The sequence below is a fragment of the Pistacia vera genome, unplaced genomic scaffold (genome assembly GCF_008641045.1).
Source record: "Pistacia vera cultivar Batoury unplaced genomic scaffold, PisVer_v2 Contig549, whole genome shotgun sequence".
In the NCBI taxonomy this organism is placed as follows: Eukaryota; Viridiplantae; Streptophyta; class Magnoliopsida; order Sapindales; family Anacardiaceae; genus Pistacia; species Pistacia vera.
In genome coordinates this window covers 1078555-1100911 of record NW_022196389.1, presented here as the reverse complement: position 1 = coordinate 1100911, position 22357 = coordinate 1078555, and the positions used below count along the sequence as shown (strand labels likewise).

The 22357-nt window shown below is 35.8% G+C and overlaps 2 protein-coding genes across 2 annotated transcripts; one reads left to right on the top strand and one right to left on the bottom strand.

Annotated features, from left to right (window-relative positions):
- Positions 1-9666: 9666 nt before the first annotated feature.
- Positions 9667-11036, top strand: LOC116107915 (methylesterase 17-like). The gene is made up of 4 exons (XM_031394189.1): positions 9667-9995; positions 10072-10215; positions 10293-10427; positions 10508-11036. Exons 1-4 carry the CDS (start codon positions 9756-9758, stop codon positions 10784-10786), a joined length of 798 nt encoding a protein of 265 aa, XP_031250049.1. The 5' UTR covers positions 9667-9755; the 3' UTR covers positions 10787-11036.
- A 2240-nt stretch (positions 11037-13276) lies between these two features.
- Positions 13277-15106, bottom strand: LOC116107871 (glycerol kinase-like; the record flags this gene model as incomplete). Its single annotated transcript, XM_031394149.1, has 2 exons — positions 13277-13638; positions 14141-15106. Coding segments are annotated over 2 exons (1212 nt in total), but the record flags the coding sequence as incomplete, so codon positions are not given.
- Positions 15107-22357: the final 7251 nt, after the last annotated feature.

Genomic DNA, 22357 nt, shown 5'->3' with positions numbered 1-22357 from the left:
CAGATCTTTGGCTGTAGATCTGGCCGGTAAATGATAGATTGGCGTACTACCGACCAGATCCAGCTGGTAGTGCGCAACGGCCGGAATCTGAAAAATGTGGGTGGGTGGGGTTGTTTTTATCAATTTCTAAACTTTTTTCGGGGGGTTTTTAGTTAAATTAATAAACTTAGGGAGTTTAAAAATAATTGAATAAAATATAATAGTATTTTCAGAATAGGAAAACAAACATGTATTTTAGAAATAGTATTATGGATCTGGCCAGAAAAGGCCAGATCTACGGCCAGATCTGGCCGTGTTTGGTCATCAACGGCAGCCGAAGAAATGGTCGTCGTTGAAGACCAGCTACGGCAACAACCAGATCTTTGGCTGTAGATCTGGCCGGTAAATGATAGATTGGCGCACTACCGACAAGATCCTGCTGGTAGTGCGCAACGGCCGGAATCTGACAAATGTGGGTGGGTGGGGTTGTTTTTGTCAATTTCTAAACTTTTTTCGGGGGGTGCTTAGTTAAATTAATAAACTTAGGGAGTTTAAAAATAGTTGAATAAAATATAATAGTATTTTCAGAGTAGGAAAACAAACATGTATTTTGGAAATAGTATTAACATGATAGGGAAAAATAATTAAACAAACGTACTAATTTATATATGTTCCCAGATGAAGTTGAAAGTGTTAAACTAGTTGTTTTTCCAAGCCTTGAGGAGTTAACTCTTCGTCTTAGTTTTATCTTTACAGGAGTAACAGACCTCGCAGGATATCCATAATTTTACTGACCAAGAGTTTCATAAGTTAATCTCGAAATTCTCTCGGCTTGAGCGTTTTATTTTGGATGAGCGCAAATCCCTCAAAAGGATTGCAATTTCAAGTGCTATCCTTAAGCACTTGTGAGTTTCATCCTATCATAACTTAATGGAATTACATGTTGATACTTTTATTATTTGAAACTCTGTAATTTAGTTTGTTTTCTCTTTTTAAGTTATATACATTTTAGTTAGAGAATAACAAACATTCTTTCTCTTTTTAAGTTATATACATTTTAGTTAGAGAATAACAAACATTCTGAAGGATCTGAAACAGACATTTGACATTTTTTCATACAGTAATATTCCACATTTATGAGTTTATTTAGAAAGAGAAAAATTGAATAATAATATATGGAAGATAATATTTGTTTAAAAAAAGACTTACTGCTATGATTCATGCAATTCTATTTGTTTTATTAAACATAACTAATATAAAACTACTATGTTGTGGATTGTATAATAAAGTTTGGACCAAGTGGAGGAATGTTGGAATTTTAATTTAATTAAAATTATTACATCATTGGTTCGAAACTTTTATTAAAAAAATAAAAAGTAATTTTAATAAGTAGGTAACTGTTGGGCAATTACATTATCCCATGGGCAGTTGTCTGAAAGACAACTGCATATATAATGGGAGAGGTTACAGGTCCCCATTAATGCAATTTTAACCCAAAAACCATCGCACTAGAAATTGCAATTAATTAGAAGACTTTGTAAAACTTTTAGGAGACAGAAGCGTGAATCTAGATTTGATATTCTACAACAATTGCTATGTCAGGAGGTTAGCATTAGAATTAAATTACTTCCGAAATATTCCATGAGTGTTTGTAACACATGTATAATATAAATTGTGAATATATACATGTGATTAGCATTAGAATTAAATTACTTCCGAAATATTCCATGAGTTTTTGTAACACATGTATAATATAAATTGTGAATATATACATGTGATGATGGAATTGAAATATTACAAGATTTTTAGGTCAAAATCACAAAACCCACATTCCGTGAAACAATAGATTTTCTGCTTTGCATCTGGCCAAATACTCCAAACACGGGGTGTTTCTGGTCAATCTCCTACTTGTCTGAAATCTTTACTCCAATGCGGACTTCTACTCTTCTAGACTTCATTTTACTTTCATAAACATTTTCAATCACAATTTTTACAAACAAATGGACTTTCAACTCCCACACCTAATCATTTCATTAAATATTGCCCTTGCCTTCTTTTGATTAATATTAGTGGTGCAAGGTTGCATTCTATTGTGCCTAATTTCCTAGCGGTCAGATTTGTGTCACGCGTCCTTAAGGTGTATCACAGCTTGACGGCCAAGATCATCCCACGTGTCGTCCCATCAGTGTTTACCTTCTCTCACGAGATGATTACTGTCATAAGCATGAGTTAGGTTGCCATTAGCATGGCCCAGTCTGTCACAAGCATGAAGATTACTAACTCAAATCCTGATTAAGGAAATTATGCATGCAAGCAATCTCGTAATACCCACTCTCAACCACTGTCAGATGAACTAAGTATAAAAGAAGCCCACAACTTCTGTTTCACAAGACGATTCCAGTTTTAGTAAAGTTCAAGATGAAAACACACTCATACGTATAAGAGAGCGTTTAGAGAGAGAAGGTCGCGAGAGTTAAATGTCCTCCATTTAGCTCGCATATATTTCCCTTATAATTTCTCTCGATCTTGTAGCACCTCTAAGCAATAAAATAACAATGGATGTAGGCTTGGTCTTTGCATAGTCAAACCACTATAAAAATCTTTGTTGTTCTTTAGTTTTATATGTCGTTTTATTGACTTCACTGGTTACCAGTAACCATGCATATATCTTACCTAGCCCCTCCCAAAGTCGATTAGGTATCTCTGGTTGGTATAAATTTTGTATCAACACATTTAGACCTTTCTTGAAGGATTTTTTTGCAGGAAGGTCAAGGGATTGGCTCACAAATTTTCCAGAAGACATGGTTGGGCTTGGGATAAAAGAAAGGAATGTAGCAAACCCATCAACCCCAACTGCTCCTTATAGAACCAACATCAGACTGATATTTTAGATTTTTTATTTTAAATATTTTGCGATTATAATTAAATTTCCCTGCAATTTCCTAATAAAATTTTAATTTCCTAAAAGAACACCAATAACATTATTTCTCTTATTTCTCACTTTTCACAACATATGCATCAATTACAATCAAAGAACATATCTAAGGCATTATATAGCGTTTAAAAGTAGCTTGGAAATAAGTAATTAACATCCTTATCCAAAAATCTTATCTAAATATCGGATGTTAATAGTAGGGGTGTTCGGTTCCAGGTACCTTATACTTTTTGAATGAACCAGAACCGGAACCGGAACCGACGGTTCCTTGAAATTTGGAACCAGAACCGGAACCGACGGTTCTGGTTCCTAGGTACCTAGAACCAGAACCTGTAACAACGGTTTCGGTTCCGGTTCTGGGTACCTTGTAAAATTACATGACCTCCCAAAAGTTTTTAAAATGGCAAAAAAACCCTTAAAAACTTACAAATACCCCCCCACCTGGCACTTGTTAACAAAAATAAAATTACAAATTATAAATTATAAATTCAAAATGACAAACTCCATTACTTTGTAAAGGTAGATTCTCAAAAGTCAAACCAACTTACTTCAAATGTTATGAAATATAAATATAAATGTATTCACATTACTTTTTCTACAAAAGTTTTTATTAACCCCCCTAATATTTAATTTTATTTTATATTAGTCTCGGTTCCTGGTTCCGGTTCCTAACTATAGGAACCGGAACCGAAACCATACAGTAACGATTCCAAAAATATGGAACCAGAACCTACCCATTGACGATTGATTCTGGGTAGGAATCGGAACCAAACCCAGGGTACCCGCCGATTCCGGTTCCAACTGGTTCTTTTGAACACCCCTAGTTAATAGCATTAAATGATAATCATAATTAAGATAAGCATATATACTAGAATGACATGTGGAAAGATTAACATGTGTATATTAATTTTTATATTTTTGGTTTCCACTTTTAAGAATTAATAGAAATGAATGAAATATATATATTGTCAAAAGCGAGAGAGGCAAGAGAGACAATAAAAAGGAGATAACTTGAGTATGCCAGAGAAAGAGTGAAGAGTTTATACTTCTATATGAATTGTAAGTTTGTACAGCCTCAATTTATACAAATAATAATAATGATGTTCAAGAAAGGAAATATAATTGTCTAATTACATGAAATCAGGGAGCTTGATTGATGCATGAATTGTAGAGAGCAATCTTAGGGATTAGCTGTAATTGTAGTAATTGGCATGATTGCAGTGATTAGGCATGATTTTAGCATTTACATTCCATATTCCTTCACTCTCCCTCAAACTTGTGGTTCGTAGATGTCATAAACTCCAAGCTTGTGCAATAGATGTGAATGTTGTTTGTTACATAACAAATTTGTGAAAATGTCCGCTGGTTGCTCTAATGTCCTAATGTGCAAAGTCTTAATCATACTTCCTGAATCTTTTCTCTGACGAAGTGACAGTCAATCTCTATATGTTTTGTTCTTTCATGGAATACTAGATTTGTTGCAAAGTCGTTTGCGGCTTTGTTGTCGCAGTTTAGAGTGATGAGACCTTTTACTTGTACCTTTAGATCCTTTGGAAGCCCAAGAGTCCACAAATGATCTCACATGTGGTCTTGGCCATGACTCTGTATTTAGTCTCTATCAATGAAACAGTAATGATCGATTGCTTCTTTGTTTTCCATGAGATAAGTGATCCTCCAAGTTTTATATAGAAACCAGTAAGTGATTTCCTTATCATTGGACATGTAGCTCAATCTGAATCATATTATGCTTTTATTTCCAAATTTCCATTTCGAGGCAAGAGAAATCCCAAGCCAAGACATCCTTTCAAATATCTGAGTACCTCCATTGCTGCATCCATGTGGGATTGTTTGGACCCATGCATGAATTGACTAAGAATGTGAACTGCATAGCTAATATCTGGCCGTGTCATTGTAAGGTAGATAAGTCATCCCACAAGTCTGTAATAGTGTGAGAGATCTTTTAGTGGTGAATCATCTTCAAAGGTGATATCCCGTCATATTCTCGAGAGGTAAGCTTAGTATTTTACTTAACAGGTATAATGTTTGGTTTACAAGCTGATGATCCAGAATCATATATGAGCTCCATAACATATTTGCGCTGAGTGAGAGATATACCATTTGGAGATCTTGCAACTCAATTCCTAGAAAGTATTTTGGCTCTCCTAGCTCTTTGATACGGAATTATTTGTTGAGATGCTCTTTTAGTGTTCTGATGGCTATCTCATCATTTCTGGTGATGTAACACCCCACATGAGGTACGTAGTTATTGTTTCCTATTTCGCTCTTATTTGAGTTGGGTTTTGGTAATATTGTTTGATTGAGTGTTGTGTTGAATGCTTGCCCTGAAATTGGTTGAAAATAGAAGAAGTTTAGTGTGCCAAGCTTCGCCGGGGCGAAGGAGAATCTTCGCTGCGGCGAAGATGTGTTGGAACCACGGGGAAACTCTCTGGACAGTTTCGCCGCGGCGACAGAAGTTTCTTCGCTGCGGCGACAGGCCGATTAAAATGTTTGTTAAGTTTTAGATATTTTCTTCCCTAAGGGCAATTTGACCATTCTACCCCTAATTAGCAGGAAAAGTGGGGAGTAAAATGTAAGGAATTTTCATGGAGAATATGTTGCTATGGGGGTGTGTTTGTAATGAATCAAAGGATATAGATAGAATTCCCAAAGAAGAGTAAGGGCAAAATGGGAATGCTTGTGTATAAATTTCATTAAAAGGAATTAAGTCATTGCAAACCCTTCATTCTTCTTCTCCATCGCCACTCTCCTCTCTTGCTTCCTCTCAAATTCTCTTTCTTTTGATCAAGGAGTTTTAAAGGGCTTTTGGAGTGATTTGGGGTAGAAAATCAACCTAAGGCATCCTAAGGTAAGGATTCTTGCTTTGGTTGTGAAGCTTTGTGAGTTTTTGTATATATTGAATATTGAGGGTTTTTGTTCTTTTGTTTAAGAGTAGAGAAAAAGTCAAGCAAACCAAGTGAAAGGAAGAGTTAGTGAAATCTCTCCATAACAAGGTAAGTAAACCCCAACCCAAGTTGAGATTTGGGAATTTTCTTGATTAGGGTTTTGATAGCACTTATGTATGTATGTTATATACATGTTATATGCCATGTTATTGAGGCTTAAATAGAGATTTCTAGTGCTTTGTGATTGTTTATACCTTTCAAATATAAGAAGTGAGTTGTGGGTTGGAAAGGTAGTTTGAGATGGAATTGAAGGGGTATTGTGGAACCCTTTTGGAAGTGTCTTTCTTTGGCAGGTTATGTGGCTATGTGAGGGGGTTTCTCCCCATTTTGGATGGTTAGAGAAAGATTTAGAATTATTGTTATAGTAGAGTTTTATTATGCACTTGAGTTGTTTGATGAAATGCCTAATAGAGGTTTGAGTATGAGTAGTGAACCTTAATTCTTGCAACATTGCATGTTGGCATTTCATAAGTGCATTAGTGGAGATGAACCATCCATAGGCACTAATTGTGCATTGAAAAGTGACCTAAGAAAGAGTAGGAAACTTTGTGTATGCAATTACTCTATGAGTAGAGAACTTGGTGGATGCAACTACTCTAAGGGTAGAGAGAATGAAAAATGCTAGAATAGAGTGAATTAGAAGAGTAGTAGAGATGGGTTGATGCTTTGTGATCATCACCCGACAGTTATGGGAATCGGGTTGATGCTTTGTGATCACCACCCGAATAGCCCTTAGAGATGGGTCGATGCTTTGTGATCGTCACCCGATGAGTAGTAGAAACGGGTGGATGCTTTGTGACCACCACCCGGTTAGTTGTTAGATAAGTGGGTTGATGCTTTGTGATCATCATCCAACATTTAGTAGAAGCGGGTTGATGCTTTGTGATCATCACCCGACAGTGACTAGAGACGGGTTAATGCTTGGTGATCGTTACCCAAAAGTCATGAGAAACGGGTAGGTGCTAAGTGGTCTCCACCCGATAGTTAGGAAAACCGAGTAGGTGCTTTGTGATCCCCACTCGGTAGTCACTAAGAACGGGTTGGTACTGTGTGAATTCCACCCGATAGTCATGGAGAGTGAGATGGTGCTGTGTGAATGCCATCCGGCCGTACCTCCGGTAAGATGAGGCCATGATGTTTAGTAGAAACAGATATAGAAACAGAAATAGTATAAGGAAAGAATTACGTGTGATTCATACGGGGACAGACAGACAGATAGAGGGTTTTACTTACTGAGCATTATTTTGTGCTCACCCCGTTATTTTCCTTTGTGGATACAGGATCTAGATGTTGATGCAGTCGGAGGGGCGTCGGCAAGCGAGGAGCAATAGCTACACTGTTTCCCCTGTTTTGTCTTTTAAAATGAATTTTGTAAACAGTACTCTTTGTGTATAAAAGACATATGAATTGTAATGAAAAGAAAACTTTGGGCCCAATTTTCTATTGTTATTATGCATGCATTGTGCTAGTTTTCAGCAGTTGTTACAGGTGATCAAGATACCGTCGACATAAATTATGAGAGTGATGAAAGAATTACCTTGCTACCAAGAGAAAGTAGCATAATCGTGCTTAGACTGTCAGAACTGAGAGGGCAAGAGAGATATTTTGAAGAAAGCTAGAGTATGTTTGACATATATCTTTATATGAATTCAATTGTATTGTATTGAATTATTTTTAATTGTGAATAAATCACCTATTTATACAAAAGTTTAGCTATACAATAAGGAAAAAAAATAATGTATTACACTTAATCAGGGAATTGATTGATTGAGTGATTTTGGGTAATTGACTTAATCTTAGTGATTAGCCACAATCATGACATTCATATTTCATCACTCTCCCTCAAGCTTGTGGTCATAAACCACAAGTTTGTGTAAAAGATGCAAATGTTTAGTTGTTTGCCATTAGAAAATCTAACTGAGTATCGTTTTGAATTGCAGGGTCAAAAATAGAGGCTAGCTAAGTATTGTGTGAACCGATTATCTGTATGAATTGTAGGGGCAGAAAAGAGAGGCTAGTTGAGCAGAAGCTGATTCAACCCGGAGGCTTTAATACCATGTCAAAAGCAAGAGAGGCAAAGACGGCTTAAGTATGTTAGAGAAAGAGTAAAGAGTTTATGGGTGCATTTGGCACATTATTTCTACCCATATTCCCAATCCTATTTCCCAAATATTGTTTGGCACATTATTTGAGAAATATTAGTATATTTTTTTAATTATTTTTAGACCCCTTAAGTTATTAATTTCATTAAATACCCCCAGAAAAACAAGTTTAAAAATTAACAAAAACACCCCCTAAACCCATACTTGCCAGATTCTAGCAACCACCGTCGGTGGTAGCCGGAATCTATCACAATGGCCTACACCATGACCGGAACTTGCCTGTAATTCACCGATCTAGCCTTTTCCGACCAGATCCACAAATCTATCGCTGACGGCCAAAGATGGACTTCTGCGGCCGTCGACGGCCAGATCTGGACATAGATCTGAATTTTTCCAGCCAGATCCGTGGTGGATCTGGCCGGAAAAGGCCATATCCACGTCCTACTCGCCAGATCTGACCGGTCTTTGTCGTAACGCAATTTTCCGATCAGATTCCAGCGGTGGTAGCCGGAATCTGGCACTGCCGGTGGTGGAGGTGTTTTTGTCATTTTACAAAAATTTTATATATTTGGGTGTTTATTTAAATTAGCAAACCTAGGGGGTTTTTTTATAAATTTTTAAATTTTACCTTGCAATACTCCAATATTCAACTACCCAATATTATTCCCAAAATAATAAAACAAACGGACCCTATATTTTTGTATAAATTGAGGTTGTACATTTTTATATGAATTGTAAGTTCGTACAAGCTCAATTTATACAAAAATAATAATAAATAAATAAATAATGTTCAAGAAAGGAAATATAATTGTCTAATTACATGAAATCAGGGAGCTTGATTGATGCATGAATTGTAGAGAGCAATCTTAGGCATTAGCCGTATTCGTAGTAATTGGCATTATATATATATATATATATATATAATATTAATTAATATATATAATATATATATATATATTATATATATATATATATATAGTATATATATATATTAGGGGTGTTCGGTTCCGGGTACCCTACACTTTTTGAAGGAACCAAAACCGAAACCGGAACCGACGGTTCCTTGAAATTTGGAACCAGAACCGGAACCGACGGTTCCGGTTCTAGATACCCAGAACCAGAACCTATAACAACAGTTCCGGTTCCGATTTGGGTACCCTGTAAAATTATGACCCCAAATGTTTTTAAAATCCAAAAAAACCCTTAAACTTTACAAACACCCCCCCACTTGGCACTTATTAACAAAAAAAAATTAAAATTATAAATTCAAAATTATAAACTCCATTACTTTGTAAAGGTAGATTCTTAAAAGTCAAACTAATTTACTTTAACTGTTATGAAATATAAATATAAATGTATTTACATTACTTTTTCTATAAAAGCTTTTATTAACCCCCTAATCTTTAATTTTATTTTATATTAGTCTCGGTTTCTGGTTCCGGTTCTGGTTCCTAACTATGGGAACCGGAACCGGAACCGCACAGTAACGGTTCCAAAAATTTGGAACCAGAACCTACCCATTGACAACTGGTTCTGGGTAGGAACCAGAACCAAACCCAGGGTACTCGACGGTTCTGGTTCTAACCGGTTCTTTTGAACACCCCTAATATATATATATATATATAAAAGTTCAGTTCTGGGTTTGACTTGCAAAAATAAGGAAACTGAAGGCAAAGAATAGGTTAGAAAATGAGTGATAGTATATATATATATAAGTTCAGTTCTGGGTTTGACTTGCAAAAATAAGGAAACTGAAGGCAAAGAATAGGTAAGAAAATGAGTGATAGGGTGAGTAATCCTCCAAAATTTCACTTTGTTTTAGTTCATGGATCGTGTCATGGAGGGTGGTGCTGGTTCAAGATCCGCTGTCTTATGGAAACATCAGGATATAAAGTCACTTGCGTTGACCTTAAAACCGCCGGTATCGATCCATCTGACCCTAACACACTCTTCACTTTTGAAGAATATAACAAGCCACTTATTGACTTCTTGTTTAATTTGCCTGAGGATGAAAAGGTTAGATCTTAATCTAAATAATATTGGTTTATTTATTTCTAGCTGGATGATATTAATTGAAGGCATAAATTTTCAGGTGATATTGGTGGGTCACAGTGCAGGAGGTCTGAGCTTGACGGACGCCTTACACAAGTTTGGTAGTAAGAAGATTCAAATGGCCATTTATGTTGCAGCCAACATGTTGAAGTACGGTTTTAATACAGATGAAGATGTCAAGGAAGTAAGTTTCATCGTAACAGTAGTTAAATATTAAAACTTTAGTTTAATATTTAAGTGGTTTATAATTGATGGTTTCAGGCAGTCCCAGATTTATCAGAATTCGCAGTTGTAAATGAACAAACGTTTGGGTTGGGACCTGATAAGCCTCCAACAAGCATGATAGTGAAAAAGGAATTTCAGCGAAAAATCCTCTATAATATGAGCCCTATGGAGGTGAGAAAGCTGTCTTTATATCTTTATATATATTGTCATTTCTTCTCTGAAGGTTTGCACTCTAATTCATGATCTGTCAGGACTCTACTTTGGCCTCCATGCTCCTAAAGCCAGCACCTGCAATGGCCTTGGGAGATGCTAAATTCGAAGAACAAGGATCAGACGCTGATAAGGTGAGACGTGTATATATTAAGACCTTGAATGATAGAGTAATCAAACAAGAACAGCAAGATGCTATGATTAGAAGCTGGCTTCCGTCGGAGATATTTGATATTGAGAGTGATCACAGCCCCTTTTTCTCCGCCCCCTTTATTCTTTTTGGCTTTATAATCAAAGCTGCAATAACTTTAGTTGAGTAATCTGAGAGTATCGTGCATTAATCACCTCTGGTGGCCATGATAAAAGAGCAAAAATAGGTTCTATGAGTTCTTGAGTTTAAGTCCATTCAGACACTAATAGGAGTGGTTATTTAGGTTTTTATCTGGTCGTCAGTTTTAGGGTCCCAAAATATTAATTGAGGTACATATAACCTGGTTTGGACACCCTCGATGATAAAAGAAAAATGTATTATGCATTTAAATCTGTTATATACTGGAGTTTAAATCTTTAAGAGATGGTTTTTAGTTTTAAATAAATTTAGTAATTTGATTTTATGCTTTTTTTTAAGAATAATGCTATATTTACACCATTTTTTTACACTATTTTCATTACACCATGATGTGGCATATGTCACAACCATACAAATTTTTAATTATTTTTAATTTTTAATATTATAATAGAATTTGTGTGGTTATGACATATGCCACATCATGATGTTATGAAAATGGTGTAAAAAAGTAGTGTAAATGTAGCATTACTCTTTTTTTAAATATGTAAAATTAAATTAGGGAAGTATCTTTTAACCCACATCTAATTTATCAGAGTCCTCCATGTTTATATATTTTATTTGTTGTGACAAATTTATCGTTAATGAAAATTACTAGAAATTAACAACACACAGTACAATTACATATTTTTTTTTTAGTTTTTAATTCTTTCATAAACCCTAAATTTTTATAATTATTGAAATATTTTGTTTTATTTCAAATATTTGTTTGTTTGATGAATATATTACTTGAACGTAAGTTTTAAATTTGAAATTTGAGGAAAATGGATGTATACAAAAAACTTGATTAAGTTTACAAGGTTACTTTCAATATTAAATAGGGTTTTAAATGATTTTTTTGTTTTAAATATAAAATAGATGTATTTAGTAATGGGGTTACTGATAAATTTGATGTAGCTTAAAAATTATTTTTCAACTATCTCTGGGTGATTAAGTGATTCGATAAGGACTTTTGGTTGTATTATTAAAGACTTCCTGAGTTCGAGTCTCTCATTGGTTGATAATAGGGATAGCCATTGGAACTCTTACTTGATCAGTAATTTTAAGGTTTCGTGAGATAAGGTAAAGTGGGTATAAACTAATCCGTACACCTCGGTCATAAAAAAAAAAAATAATAATAAAATAAAATAAAATTACTTTTCAAAAATATTTGAGTGAACGTTATAAATTAAATGAGGCTGGCCTAAGATTTGTAAGGTACAGGAGGGCTATGAGCCCAAAATACAAGGCGTACATGCTCAAAATGAATCCAATTAACTAACAGTAATACTATATTTACCGACCCAAATATCGATTTTTATATACCGACTCATTACCCAACAACCCAAATCTCAAAATTTAACTCAGAGTCAGTATGTCAAATCGGTCGCTGGGTCGGTAAGCCTAGCATTACTGATTAACTAATGATTAAGACATACCCGTCATCAAGTAAAAGGAATTCATTGATATTGTTGATGCTAAATTGCTCAGGTTCTGCAAGCATAATTTATCTATGCTGAAATTTAGGCAATACATGTGGTTGAATCTTATTGTAAAACCTTTGAATTATCGCGCTGGTAAAGAAATTGACTTCAAACCATGTAAAAAGGTTTGAAATCCAATAAAAATACCCTAAAAATTACCATAAGTCCATACAAGTTTAAAATTCTGCAAAAACACCTCAAATTACATGCAACATCGACAACCTAGACCAAATAGGCCTTGTTTCCAACGTCGACAATACACCCCATCATCGCGAAAAATCTTTCGTCAGCCTCCCAACCAAAACCCATCTCACCCTACCCTTATTCACCTCACCAATCGTCGACTATAGCTTGTTGTTTCTAGCGATCGACTTTTACTATTTCCGATCTCGTTTCACTTAGCATAAATCACCCCTGTTGCCACCTTTCGACTCACCAACCCTTCTTCTTCAAAAGCCTCAATATCCCAATCACCAATTGTTCGCCGATTATCGTCCTAATCTTTAGGGTTTGCCAAGAACATTCAAAATTTAAAACCCGTCAACTGAAGGCCCTGGTTCCCAGTTCAACCGGTCGGGCCGGGTTTTAAAACACAAGTTTTATATGTATGGGAGTAATAGACATTTGTCAACTTTACAGACCAAGAGTTCCACAAGTTAATCTCGAAATTTTCTTGGCTAGAGCGTTTTATTTTGGATAAGTGCAAATCCCTCAAAAGGATTGCAATTTCAAGTGCTATTCTTAACCACTTGTGAGTTTCACCCTGTCATAACTTGGAGGAATTAGATGTGGATACACCAAATTTGGTTATCTTTGATTTCAAAAATAACCCTCTTCCCAGCCCCACTTCTTCGCTAAAAGCTCCATGTCAATGTTTGAACTTTAGTTCTGATATTGACTTTGAATATCAGATCAGAGGTGCCTAAATCTTAAGGCAATTTTTTGGAGCATCAAATCAAATTGAAGATCTAGAATTAATATGTATAAAAACACACACCTAGTAGAGCATCAAATCCAACCCAAAAGGGCAAAATCCCTTATTAAATTACTAGAGAAGCGGAAAGAGTTCTTAACAATGTCTGGAATTAACAAGAATCTACACAAAGTGAGAAATTCATCAAAGAGAGAGATCAGCCAAGTCAAAAGTTCTTTCAACCGCTCTGCACCAAGATTCTGCCTTCCTCTTTCTAAGTTGTTCCTCTAAGGCAGGCTTAAATCTGGTGGAAGTCTTTGCCTTTTCTCCTGAAGCAAATATTTCTTCCTCCTTCCATACCCCAACTGCTAATCCAGCTGCATATGCTGCTCCAAGAGCTGTTGTCTCTATGTCCGCCGGTCTCACCACTGGACTTCCCAACAAGTCCGCCTAAAATCATCACAAAACATCATAGAATTAAGATAGGCCCATAAATCATCAAGATAACAGTTAAAAGAATTGCCTATGGAGCTTCTTTTTATACGTTTTAACTTCAATTGAGACACTCAGACAATTAGCGAACTCTGTTTTGTTTAGTAAAACATCAGTTTGAATTAAAAAAAAAAAAAAAAACCACAGTAACCATAAGAACTGTCAATCGAACCTTCTCATTATCCTTGCAAGATTAAACAACTAATGTTGCATTTAAATATGAGAAGCACACAAACGCAAAACCAGAAAAAAAATTCTGAATAAAGGTTAGTTAAAATGGTTGCAAAAATCAGAAAGAAACATTACTAAGAAAGGAATCATTCAGGAAGGGAACAACAATGGGAAGATTGATGACAAAAAAATAGAATACAAGAACAATAGCTATCGGTGATATAGATGAAAAGCTACATATGACAGTGAAAACCAGAACAAATAAAAGAAAAAAGAGTGAAATCCAAACCTGAATTTGCATCAACAGGTTATTAACAGTAGCACCTCCATCAACTCTGAGCACGAAGTGAGTCTTCTGACCCTTCTCCATTGCATCCTTCTGCATTGAATCCAAAACATCATTCACTTGAAAACACATGCTCTCGAGCACAGCTCGAGCGATGTGAGCCTTACTTGTAAACCTTGTAATTCCAATAACAATCCCACGTGCATCATCACGCCACCATGGCGCAAACAATCCATTGAAAGCAGGTACAAAATAGACTCCACCAGTCGAATCAACCTGCGAGGCCAATCCTTCAATGTCATTTGCAGTGGTAATTATCCCAAGACTGTCTCTGAGCCACTGAACTGCAGCACCAGCAATCGCAATTGAACCCTCTAGAGCATAATTAGTTGGTGCTTCTGGACCAAGCTTATAGGCTAAAGTGCTTAAAAGACCATGTTTTGACTGAACTATCTCTTCACCAGTGTTGAGAAGTATAAAAGCACCAGTACCATAAGTGCTTTTAGCCTCGCCTTTTCTGCAAGCCTGCCCTAACATAGCTGCGTGTTGGTCTCCAAGACATCCTGAAATTGGAATCCCAGTAATCGGCCACCCTTTGCCAATTTTTCCGATAACCTCAGAGTTACTTACAATTTTAGGTAGAATTTCGGCTGGAATTCCCAATGTTTCAAGGGTATGTTTATCCCAGTCAAGAGTTTTAAGATTCATGAGCATCGTCCGCGACGCATTAGAAACATCAGTGACATGCAAACCACCATTCACACCACCAGTTAAATTCCATATCAACCAAGTATCCATCGTTCCAAACATAGCATCCCCTGACTTTATAGCTTGTTTAACAGGATCTACGTTTTCCATTAACCATATCAGTTTCATTGCACTGAAATAAGTGCTAATAGGCAAACCACATGTCTCCACAAAATGGGTTCTTCCACCACTCAATTCTTTCTCCAATTTCCTGTAACAAATACATGAACATTAAACATCAAGACAGGAAATTCCAGAAACCGCAATCGATGACTAAAACCTGATAATACTTAACCTAAATCATAATCAGGAAATCCACACAAAGAAAACCAACCAAATCCCAAAAACAAAAAAAACTAATTCATAATTATCATTTTAAAGTGATGACTAAACCATCAAATTGTACAAATAACCCCATATTTAAAAAAGATTTCTGATTCCAGTTCAAATTTATACCATCTAGAAAAAGGGCATTGATCAAATCCCAAAAGTATCCCAGATCTTCAATCTCCAGAACAATCAATATGACATAATACTGACAAGAAACAACAAACAAACATTTTGTTCTACTTTTGGACGTTTGGCTTGACCACGCTCGTAGGTAGGTTTGTTATCGTAATATTTCTCCTCTTGGCCACCTAAACGAGGTTTATTCTCATCAGAGAGAGACTAACCAGTTGGGCTACCGGAAGTTAGGTGACAGGTGTAACACAGGCAGTCGGCAGCGGAACAGGTTGCGGAAGCGGTATGTGTGAAAGTGTGAGAGGTCATAGAGTTGGCGTAGTACGAGGTGGGTCGATAGTGGGGGTTGTTTTTGTTTAGTTTTAGTACGAGTTTTTGGATTTGAAATACGATTTTTTAGAATTTAAATTCGTTTAAGAAATTTTGTTCTAGCTCGTATGGGCCGAAGACCCATCTTGACTCACTTGAGCTGGACCACTGAGGGCTACCCTGCGCGGAAGACTAGTATCTACTACTTGGAGCTTGACCACCACGGAACTAGTTACCGTGGTTACTTATAGAGGAGGAAACTGTAAAGAAAGAAGCAGAAGGACCCAAACCAGCAAGTTTAGAGGTCAATATACCCTTTAGTGTTTAGTGACAATAAATCGTTTATTCACTGTTTTCTCCCTCAGTTTCTGTTTTCAACTACTCTTTTTGATTCTTGTTAAAGAACCTTCACGTCTGTTCACAATGGGTTTAGTTTAGTTTAATATCAAACCTAATGTTAACAGGACGCAACTCACGAAGGGGAATAGTAATAGAAGTTTACCTATAAGCAATTATATTCTTTTAGGCTAGTTAGTTGTTCAGTTGTAGTCGTTAGTTACCGAGTGTCTAGTTCTTTTTTTTAGATTTAAACAACGAAATTATATGTTTTAGTTGGCAAATAATGATAACCTCAATTCTAATTTATATTTCCTCAGCTTGAGGATCTCCTTTAGTTATGGAATTTGTTTATAAAAATTCAGGTAATTATAATAATTGTTTATTAAAGATAAATAAACGAAAATGATTGGTTGAAATTGAAGACACGGAATTATAGGAGTAATAATTCGAGAGAAATTAAAATAAAAAGAGAGTTGGGATAATAACTATTTCATCCCTAAAGTTTCAATTACCTTCACTTTTGTAGAATTCTAGTAACATTTCAGATCCTATCATCAACATTTTAGTCCCTTAAATTAGTTTATTGTAAGGACCAAATCGTTACTCACAACATGGACTAAACGTTATTAAAAAAATTTAAAAGACTAAGGCTAATTTAAAACAAACCTTAGGGATGTTATTACTTTCCCCAAAGATTGGTTGAGAAATTTAGGCGGAAAGCACGAAGCAAAATTTGGGGATGGTATATCGCTAAACCACTGGGTTGGTGAGCTATGGCCAAGTGGAGAATAATAATTCGTTGGTGATTTGTAATTGCCGTCACTTTAGTTGACCTTGACAAAATTGCACGGTATGCTTGTGTGATGTCACGCGAAACTACTTTACGCGCTCGTGACTACGTACACGAAAACGTAAATAAGTATTGTTAGTGTTCAAAATAGGGACTTGTATTATTTTTGAGGTTTTGAGTTTGAGTTATTTTGATTGTTATAAAAATAATTATTAAAGGGTATATTTGGTATTTAACTTAAGGGTCTCAGAAGTAAATTTAATCGTTAACTTCAAGGCTTTTGAAGGTGTATCTGATTGTTAACTTTAAAATCCTGAAAAATTAGTCAAGTTACGTACAAGCAGGCCCAAACACTTCCGATCACAAAATTTATTACAATTAAATGAATTTATTTTTGAGTTAGGCTATTATAGCACCAATTTTCTACACAAATTTGTTACATAAATTGAATTCGATGTCTTTAATTTAATGTAATTTAATAGATTTAGATGTGAAGTTGGAGTTAGTTATATTTTAACTTTTAACATCAATTAAGCAATTTTTAAACCATTAGATTATCATAAATCAATAATCATAAATTTGCGTCAAAATTTTCTATTATAATAGCTTGATCCTTTATTTTTTTATACATCCAATAATAAAATTCTTTGTAATTTCCAATTAATTATATACAAAATTTTAGTAATTTAAGTCATCAAATCAGTGTATTTATGTTTGTCATTAAGAATCACGTGCAATGTACGCGGTTCGTTGAGCGAGTTGTATAATTTGACTCGCAACTCATTTCGTGCTGGCCCAATAAAAGTCGAATTTAATGACCACTAGATTTTTGTGATGCACGGCTCAGATCTTCTAGTTAAGTGGGTCCTGAACAATAATGAACCGAATTTGTGGGAGATATGATAAAAAAAAAAATCTCACATTTTATGTTATTTAATGTTCATATTATATATATATATATATTACAGAGTTTATAGAAAGTGACATTATTTTTGGATTATTATGTCATTCATGTATTTATTAATTTTATCTTTTATATTAAATCATCAATTATAATCTATCATGTCAATTTGTATACAAGAATATTAATTTTTTTTTTTTTTTATGTGTAATGCTATTCTACTATAAATTACATGTATTTATATATATTTTTCATATTAATATGGGATTTGTTAATTATTTTTGGGTGATCAAGTAATTCGATAAAGATTCTTGGATGTATTATTTAATATATCATGAATTTTTTAATCATTTTTTTTTTTTATATTTGTGATAATAAAAAACCCTTCAATATAATAATACATATGGCCATTAATTTTCCTTGTCAATCATGTTGAAAAATAAGTTGCGTAATGGCACTTTAAATAGCAGCAAAGATGGTTAACAACTCTACCAAATTTCCAGCTGCAATTATACAAGTTTTCTTGATTAATTCCAACTGATTTTTTTCTTGAATCGTATGTCATTTTGAGTGACGGTGGTTTTCATATTCCTAAACTTTTTTGGTCACGAGATTTATCCATTTATTTACATGCTATGGAAGAAAATAACATATTTTTAATTCACCAAAAGATTGCAAATGACTGATAACAAAATTTTGTCTAATTATTCTTGAAAAGGGGATAAAAGAAAGGGTTTGATTCCCTAAAAGATTGCAAATGACTCATAACATACTATTTTTATTAATAATAAAAATAACAGTTGATTAATAAATAATTATATTTTATGAAACAAAAAATACGAAGAGTCAATCTCCCAATCGGATCTAGGTATGTAATTGTTGATGCGTTTTTTTGCACCAACGAGAGGTACGTAAGCCTTCGAAGAAGTCTACGCAAAGGGTCTATAGAAGACCGAGAAATAGCAAGTATGATGCTGAACTAGTTGATTGGTGTGATGATGTGTATAGAAAAATTAAGTGCGAGACAGTGAATAACAAACTAAATAAGAGCAGTTTTTAAAGTAGTTCAGATGCAATAAGCAATTCATATGTCCATTACTATCTTATTGATGCTTTTTACAACAAAAGATATTTGGTCTTAGAGAGAGAATTTATCTATAGCTCTTAAGAAAATAAAAATTTGGATCCTTGATTTGGGGAGGGAACCCCCTATTTATGGTGTTCCGAAGGTTATCTTCGGTATGAAGCAATCCAAATGCAATCGGACTCATGACGTCAAACTGATTGCTTATAGATGAAGTAATCCACATGCGGGTTGACACATAGCTTGAATGACAACTTGCAGCCTTAAGGGTGAAGTACTCCACATGCAGGTTGACATGTGGTCTTAGAGAGGTGGTTGACTTTCTTCCTCTTGAAGCTTCACATGACTCCAAAAGAAATGTCTTCTAAGGATCTGACCCATGTTTTGATGACAAGGCATCTTGGGGGGACACGTGATGATGGCTTAGCTTGCAAGTTTTTACCACCCAACAATTACCCCCCAGTTTTTGGAGTTTGAATTCAAGCTTTAAAAATTCAAAACTTTTCGAGGTTGTGAACCGTCTTTGCGAGTTGACAAACTAGTGCAGTGGTTATTGCTAGTTGATGTTGTTAGCTGTTGTGAGCTATAGGAGCTTGCATCCTCTCTTTCGTACATGAATTCCAGAGTTGGTTGAATGTTACCGCATTTGCCGAGAAGTTGGTGCTTCAGAGCGAGCAAGACATGTCATCGTCCATCAGCGAGCTATTCAATGCGACGTCTAACTTCTCACGAATTGCTTGTCTGAGTCATTGCTGTCGCTTCACAAGGTATATGGGACGTGATATGACTATTGAGATTCTGACGGTTAGTCTTTCAAATACTTGTTTTATTTACATGGAGAGATTTGACTGCCAACTAGAGACTTTTATGTGCATTTAATGTAGACGTGGTTGGTGCAATAAGTACCTACACACCGAAACAACATTCCCTTTTTGTGGATTTAATGTTGGACAGGCGGTTGTACATTTCCCCACATTCCTTTGGCAGTTACTTACCCCCATTTCTTCGATCATGGCCAAATGTGCGTGATGGACGGTTAGGGATGCATTTTGAGTGAGTACTTAAGAGGGAAGTGAATTGATTTTATCCATTTTCATTTTCAAACTTCATCTTCTTCATTATCAACTCAGAGAAACCCTAATCTTCGTTTGACCCCATTTTTCTTTGGCAAAATTGCTGCTACTACTATCGGGATTTCTTGTTTTCTCAACAAATCTCCGGCATTATTTCCTCGGTGCTTCTTTTTTAGCAAAGGTTTATTGCCTCTTTCTTTCTTGAAATTTTATGTTTAGCTATTTTTCATTCTTACGGTGTTTTGTGAACACTTTTTGGGTTGTTTTGAAATATGCGTAGTTGTGTGTTTGAGGCGGTTATTCAATATTTGAAGTTTGAAGTTTGAAGTTTGAAGTTTGAGGATGAATATGGAAGAACATTTTTTTTTCTAGAAGCATTTGAAGATAAGTATGAGTGATTTCTAGGATTTTTTTGGAATTAGTGGAAAGGAGTTTTGACGTTTGATTTTCTTTGCTTACTTCTAGATGAGTGACCATAGTTCTGATGGAGTCTATCATTACAAGGAGAATTATGATGTTGAACCTTCATCTTACTCCACTTCTTCCTCATCCTTATCAGAGACACTAGTGAGGAGAAGAAGGAATCCTCCTGTAGGAATAGATATTCCTCCTTTGCGAACGGCCCCTTTGGTGTACAAAGAATCAATCAGTAGTGTTCTCGTACACCAAGAAATGGATAGGGTTGACAGAGAAAGAGAGGACTAGGCTGCCCCTGGAGTTGGAACAAGTGGCCAAGGAGACACATCAACCTTTGCTGGTTTTTTTCCTACTCAAGGTGAAAGCAATCAGCAAAGAGAGAGTAGAAACATTCTTGCTACTAACAAGGCACAAGTTCCTCGCAACCCTCATGTCCAAGGCTCATTTACTTCTACTGTGAACTCAGAGGCAGAGTTAGATCGCATAAAGGCATAATATGTGATCTCTATACTTGTTAATGGTTCCAAGGCATATCCAACATATGCTCCTCCCTTTGGTTTCACAGTGACTATTAAGGGACTCATTAAATGTGGAATGGGCATCCCTCTACATCCTTTCATTTGAGCTATCCTGGATCACTTTGGGATAGCTCTGCTACAACTAAGCCCAAACTCATATCGTTGCATAATCAGTATGTACATCGCTTATAAGGAGCATGTCTTGGGTGAACTCACCTAATATGGGAAAATTTACTAATTACCTTGCCATGTGTGCGACGAGAGATCTTAGTGGAGTTATTGGTACTCCCAACAACACTAGAGATTGAGAGATCAAATATTTCTTTTTCAAGTACGATGGGGATGGGAGCTTTAGAGGTGGATGTAGGTTTCCTTTTTTCATCTCGTCATTTTTTTTAGCAAGGCATGTTTTTCATGTACAACTAACCTTGTTGCGGACTTCACCTAACTCGCAGACCGAACTTGGGTTAGACAGTTTAGCGAGCTTCGTGCTAACTCTTGACACATTTCTAACCTTCTCACCACCAAGAAGCTACACAAGTATGGGTTTTTTAAAGCTCAGGCAAGGTTGGGTTTTCCCCCTATGCAAGTTTCTCCTCACAAGAGTAAGATTTTCTTTCCTTATTGCATTTAGTTAACATGTAGCCAGTTTATTGAACCTTTGTTTGATATACAAAAACTTCACCAAAACCTTCCTCGAAGGAGATCCCCATATGCCAAAGTCTTCTTCTAAAGACGCTCCCCATGTTTCCAAACTGAAGAAATTAACTGAGGAGAATCTTGGTGATCCAAAGATGAAAAAGAAAACAATAGCTCGCCATCGTCGAACGAAGCGCAAAGGTTGGACAAAGGAAACTTCGACTTCTTCAGAGGTTGCCAAGCGAGCGAGGGGTTCTGATCAAGTTCACCCCCATCAATCAATCGCTCATTGAGCAAAGGAGAATTCATATCCCGACCTCATGATGAGTCATCGTGATCGAGGGAGATTCCTAAGCAAGCAATTCTCTCAAACTTGTTGATTACACCTGCTCAATTGGCAGTAGAGACTACTAAATCACAATCTGAGAGAGCTCACAAGGCCCAACAGTCTAATGACCAAACTTATCAAGCGGCCCCTGAAGCAAGGAGGTGCCCTACTACAAAAGAAAAAGGGAAGGAAAAGGCTTCCAATCCTGATTTGAAGAAAAGGAAGTCAAAGCATCCTACTTCGGGGTAGAGGTTGACTATGTCTCGCTCATATCGCGAGCTCGCACCTCGCGAGTCTCATGGGGCTTCTCCTCATGGTCATCATGAATCCCCAAGGAATCATTCCAAAAATGATGGGAGGTTTCCATAATTCGTGGGCGTCTCATCCATGATGTTAGCAAAGTGTCTAACAACGGAGTTTTGGGAAGAGCTCAAATGTCACAACAATATAACTTTGTTGCAACATTTTATGGAGTTGCAAACCCAAGCATACTTATTTTCTTTCTCAATAGAGCTTCTTTTCTTGGGGTAATTTTCTAACTTAGCAGTTTTGTTCATAAACTTTTGCTACTAGGACGTTGATTTGTCAAGAAATCTTCTCCCCTCTGAGGAAC